The 5,506-nt window shown below is 38.2% G+C and overlaps 1 protein-coding gene across 1 annotated transcript; it reads left to right on the top strand.

Moving 5' to 3' along the window:
• The first annotated feature begins 948 nt into the window (after positions 1-948).
• Positions 949-3,730, top strand: LOC141607854 (uncharacterized). The gene is made up of 7 exons (XM_074427202.1): positions 949-1,075; positions 1,241-1,511; positions 1,706-2,115; positions 2,546-2,802; positions 2,894-2,907; positions 2,994-3,220; positions 3,405-3,730. The coding sequence occupies exons 1-7, from the start codon at positions 949-951 to the stop codon at positions 3,728-3,730; spliced, it is 1,632 nt and encodes a 543-aa protein (XP_074283303.1).
• Positions 3,731-5,506: the final 1,776 nt, after the last annotated feature.

Below are 5,506 nucleotides of genomic sequence, written 5' to 3'. Positions count from 1 at the left end.
TAGGTGAAATTGGGTGTCTTTTGCGGGGTTCCTGAGCAATCCTGTGCTCCCTGTGTTTTGCCTCAATATGGTTTGGGGCTGTGTTGGCCCTTGTCTTGCTGTTCTATTGACAATTGGGGTGGTTGAAGTCAAGAGTTTTATACCTTAAAGTGTCTGTGTTTGTTGCGGTTTGTTTTATTGGTTCTCTAGTCAAGTGGGTGCTGGTGGTGTAGTGTGTTTTATTGGACTGATTTGCTTGGGGATGGTGTTGGTCCATATATCGTTCCTTTTTTCAGTCGATTTTTTGTGAGACTTATGGATGGTTATTGTTTCTTCCGATCGCCTGTGGCGAGCCTTTATGGGATGGATTTTTGTTTGGGTGAATCGTTGGGTTATGTCGATATGAGCCGGGTGTAGTGCTGGTTGGTCTTGCTGTGGTGGTTTTCATCTTCATGAAAGGACTTTGTTGGAATGTAAGGCGTTTAAATAACCTCTTGCCCCTATAATTGCAAAGACTAGGGCGATTCTTTCCAGTACTTATTTTGATTTTATATTCTTAGCTGAAACAAAATGTAATGTAGACTTAATTGATCCTTTGTTTGGTTAATCTTTTAGGTTTTCTTGAAGTTTTGGTGTTAATGCTTATGAAACCAAAGGAGGCCTGTGGTTTGGCTTTAGACCCGAGGCACATTTTGAGAGTTCTTTTGCATGTCAAAATTTCATTATCATCAAAGTCCTACAATGCAACGGTAGTTGTTGGTATTTATGTCTTATCTATGGCGAACCGGTCACTCATAAACGAGAAGCTGTTTGGAATGATCTTAGTCAATGGATTCGCTCTTTAGAAAACCCTTTCCCACTTATAGGGGACTTTAACCAAGTTGTTATCGAGAAGATAAATGGGGAGGTAGTAAGGGTCGGATCCAGGGAGCTGCATTTTTTAATAAATGGAAGGCTGAGCACTTTTTGATGGATATTCCGTATAAAGGGCCAAGATTTACATGGTGTAACAAGAGGGAAGATCATAGTATAGTGTTAGAACGACTTGATAAAGGTTATGGATCGTGGGATTGGAATGATATCTTTACGAATTCAGGTATTACTCACCTTCCTATTTAAGTTTCAGATCATGCGCCTAATATCTTTGAAATAGATTTACTTACTTGTAATGATAGAAGACCTTATTGAATGGACGCTTGGAATCTGGATTATGAGGAATGTATTCGATTGGTACATAACGAATGACCTGACCCTATCTCAGGCTCTGTTACAGTTATAATGATACGTAAATTATCAAGAGCTAGAAATTGTATGCGTATTTGGTCTATTTCTAAGAGGAAAGAATGGAATAAGAAATGGAGTGATTTTGATGACACTTTGGTAAAAGGTCTCCATGAAATTGAGACAAAGGGAGTGACTCAGACTTTCACTGATGCATATTCTAGCCAGGTGGAGTATGCTAAGGTCTCGGCTAAGTATTGGAAACAGCGTGCCAAGATTAAATGGAACATAGAGGGAGACACTTGCTCCAAGTACTTCTTTAATTGGGTTAAGGGAAGGGCATGCAGAAATTACATTGCTGGGATTAAAATGGATAGTGGGGAATGAAATTTTGACAGTGAGGTCATTAAGGGATTATTTGTCCAATTTTACTCTAGACTTTTTAAGGAAGGAGCGACCAGATCACTTTTGAGGAGTACTTCCACACTGTCAAAAATTTGTTCAGTGTCAATAAAGGGTTCCTTTCTCCTGATGGCAGAGATGCACTTGGTATTCGTTTCACTCCTAAGGAGGTTTACACGGCTGTGTTTCAACTTGGTCCGTTAAAATCACCGGGACCCGATGGTATGCCTGCTTTTTTCTTCCATAAATGTTGGCACTTTATTAAGCATGATGTTATTGGGACTGTCTTGGCTATGCTCAATGGTAATAGTTCACCAGAATTCCTGAATAAGACTTTATTAGTTCTTATCCCTAAATCTAGTGCCCCTGAAACGGTTGATAACTTCCGCCCGATTAGTCTGTGCAATGTTATAATGAAAATCATTAGAAGATGTATCACTAATCGATTGAAGAAGTTCATGGGAAAACTAGTGGGTGACTTCCAAAATGCATTTGTTCCCGGGAGGAATACTGGTGATAATATTTTAATTACTAATGAAATATTACAAAAAATTTCTTCATCTAAAAATGGTAGGATGGGTAGGATGACTTTTAAAGCAGACATGAGCAAAGCCTATGACCGTTTGGACTGAAACTTTATCAGAGGTACGCTGGTCTTGATGAGATTACTTCATAACTTCATTCAGTTAATTATGAAGTTTATCACGACGGTGTCTTATGAAATATTGGTTAATGGAGTTCCTTCAAGACTTATCTACCCGAGCTGCGGTCTTCGTCAGGGCGATCCTCTTTCTCCTTATATTTTTGTTATGTGTACTGAAATTCTCTCTTTAAACATTCTACGTATGGAGAAGGATGGGCTTAAACAAGAAATAAGGTCAGCAAAAACAGTATCCCTATATCTCATATGCTTTTTGCGGATGATTCTATGTTTTTAATGAAGGTAATTCAAAGAGGTGCGAAAGTCTGGACAAAGTTATTAAGGACTATTATCATGCCTCCGGTCATGTTATCAATGATAATAAGTCGTCGATGACGTTAAGCTCGTGCTATACTCTATCCTTTGCTCGAAAATGCCTGAAAACTTTTAATATTCCATGTGGCGCTAATATGGGTACTTACTTAGGTATTCCTACTGATGTGGGACTCTCAGGTGGTAATAAAAGTAAAAGAGAAATTTTTGAGTTTATCATAGACAAGGTTAGGAAACGATTATCTTCATGGAATTGTATTCTTCTATCGTCGGTGGGTATATTGGCGTTGATTTCTTCTATCTTGTCTTCCCTTTCAGTTTAGTTTCTATCGGTATTTAAAATACCGGTAAGTGTGACAAAAAGATTAGATGCTTCACATTTTTGGTGGGCGGGTAATAATAAATCTTCTTTTATTAGCTGGTGTAGTAGGCTTTTCCTAAGCCAACCTAAAGGGAATGGTGGTCTGGGTATTAGACGTATGAAGAAGTTTAATCAAGCACGTCTATCAAAGATTGGATGGAGAATGATCATTCATCCGGATTCTATTCTCAGTAAGTTTATTGGCGCTAAATATGGCCTAAAGTGGCGAGATGGTGACCTGCTGTTTAATGATGGCAAGAGTAATTCTTCGTGGGGATGGAAAGGTATTGTTTGGGGCCTTCAACTCATAAAACCTCTTTTAATGTGGAACATCTGTCCTTTTTCTAATCTTGGTGTTTGGAATACTAAATGGGTTCATGGAACGGTGCCGAAACCATGATATTTAGAACTTCTAATTGAATCACCTGATATGAGTAATTTGAAAATCAAGGATCTTATTTGTAACAGTAAGTGTTGGGACCATAGAGTCTTGTCTATGTCTTTTGATGAAACTTCTGAGAATAAAATTCTTGCTATTCCGATTCGATGTTCTGAAAGCAGCGACACCTTCTACTGGTTGGCTTCGTCGTCCGGGAATTACTCAGTTAAGATTGGCTATCACATTGCACTATAAAATTCATGGAATACTTCAGCTACTCCGAAGGACCGTTCAAGAGTTCTTGCTGCGTGTATGGGAGTTTTTCAGAAAATCCTATGGAACCTACCTGGACCGAAAAGTTGGATCATTCTTATTTGGAAACTTCTCACTGAATCGTTGCCCATTGGGGAAGTAATGTGACCATAATTTGAGCATATTTAGTCCCCGAATTAGCCTTGTTCCCATGCTTTTTAGTGCATATTTGGGTCATTTATTATCTTTAGTCTTTTGTTTTGCATATTATTTGAGGTTTTGATCCCTTGGTAGGAAAGGAGTGCAAACCTTGCATTTTCATGGCAAAATGGAGCTAAATTGATTGAATTCAATGACCAAGCATCAAAGAGAAGACAAGACTAGAAGGCCTTTGTACATACTATAGTAGATGGGCAATGATGAGAAAAGATCCTTGCATCCCCGAGTAAATCCTCAAGGATTTTATGAAGAGAAAGGAAGAAAAGAAGAAAGGAAGAAGCTGATCTACAATCCGAGCGGATTGCCCACAATCCGCCCGTCCAAGACAAGCAATTCGAGCGTCTTCCTCAGAAGGCCGCTCGTCCAAAACAACCACAATCCGCCCGTCCACCACCACAATCCGCCCGTCCTACAAGAACACAATCCGCTCGTCCCGTGCTCTGGACACTCGGATTGTGTGACAGCTATTTCGTCTTCTACATGTTTTATGAAGGATACGCATACCTCGGGAAAGACTAGCAAAAAAGAGACTCGCATATTTTTCTGAGATGAGCGATTCTTCAAGGACTTAATCGTATTTAAGCCCTTAGTAAACCTTAATTTGTGTACCTAATCCCCACTATAAATACCCCATTTGTCTAATTAGATTATCATGTTCTTCTTAGCAATCTCTAGTGTAGTTTATATCAATCTAATCTCTCTTTAATCTTGTAATCAACATTTAATCAAGTCTTAATACAAATCTAATTTCCTTAATCTCTCCTTTGTTCATCTTTCATTTTGGGTAATTGAAGATTATTTGGGTTATTATTGGGAGATTGACAACCTTCCAATCAATCATCAAGTACTTCTATTATTCTTTGCTTTATTATTGGAATCATTAGTAGGTATAATTCTCTTAATCCCTTTTTAATTATTGTTAATCATCTTCATTTATTCATCATGTTTTACTTTGTTGGTATGATTGACAACCTTGCTAACATGTTCAACATGATAATGAGTGAGTAGTTTTCTTAGCTAGGGTTAATGGGTAATTAGGGGAAACCAACATGGGGGATGATTCATGCTTAAATTAATATGTTTTCATAGTTTATTTGCTTTCTTGTTGTGATCTCAACTTATGCACATGTTATGTTTGATGAAATGTGAGCCTATGAATCCTTGCATTTTTTACCCATCACCTATCTTTTTAATGAGACTTGTAAGACATAAACCAACTCGAGTCTCATTAGACCATGCATATAGTTGAGTAGGGAAGATTAAGTCGACTTGTAGGTGTTGTACAATCTAATCGATTCGGCTCTGGGACCCGATCTTTCCTAGGATTGTAAGATATAAACCAACTCGATCCATCACAACAATAATTGCTTGCTTATAATTTGAAAATATGTTTGTATGATCAATTCCCATGAATCCCCTATGACCTCATGACACCCTAGTGCCTTTTATCAATTGTTTACATCCCTTTTTAATCATCTTGCTTGTTTACTTTCATTGCTATTTAGTTTAGTGATCTTTTACTTCAAACCCCAAATTGTGACACCCGTAGACACCGCTAGTTGCAATTGAAAATCTCATCTCAATTCTTGTCCCTTGGGATCCGACCTTTACTTGCCTCTTTACTAATTGTAAAGTTGTTTGTGGAGTTAAAAATTGTGTTTTGGTCTAGGTGCTCCTAACGACAAGTACCGAAAACTAAACCTCTCAAGAGAGTCCGACC

Source organism: Silene latifolia, chromosome 10 (assembly GCF_048544455.1).
Source record: "Silene latifolia isolate original U9 population chromosome 10, ASM4854445v1, whole genome shotgun sequence".
In the NCBI taxonomy this organism is placed as follows: domain Eukaryota; kingdom Viridiplantae; phylum Streptophyta; class Magnoliopsida; order Caryophyllales; family Caryophyllaceae; genus Silene; species Silene latifolia.
Note: the sequence above shows the minus strand (reverse complement) of the source record. Positions and strands in the feature narration are given on the sequence as shown.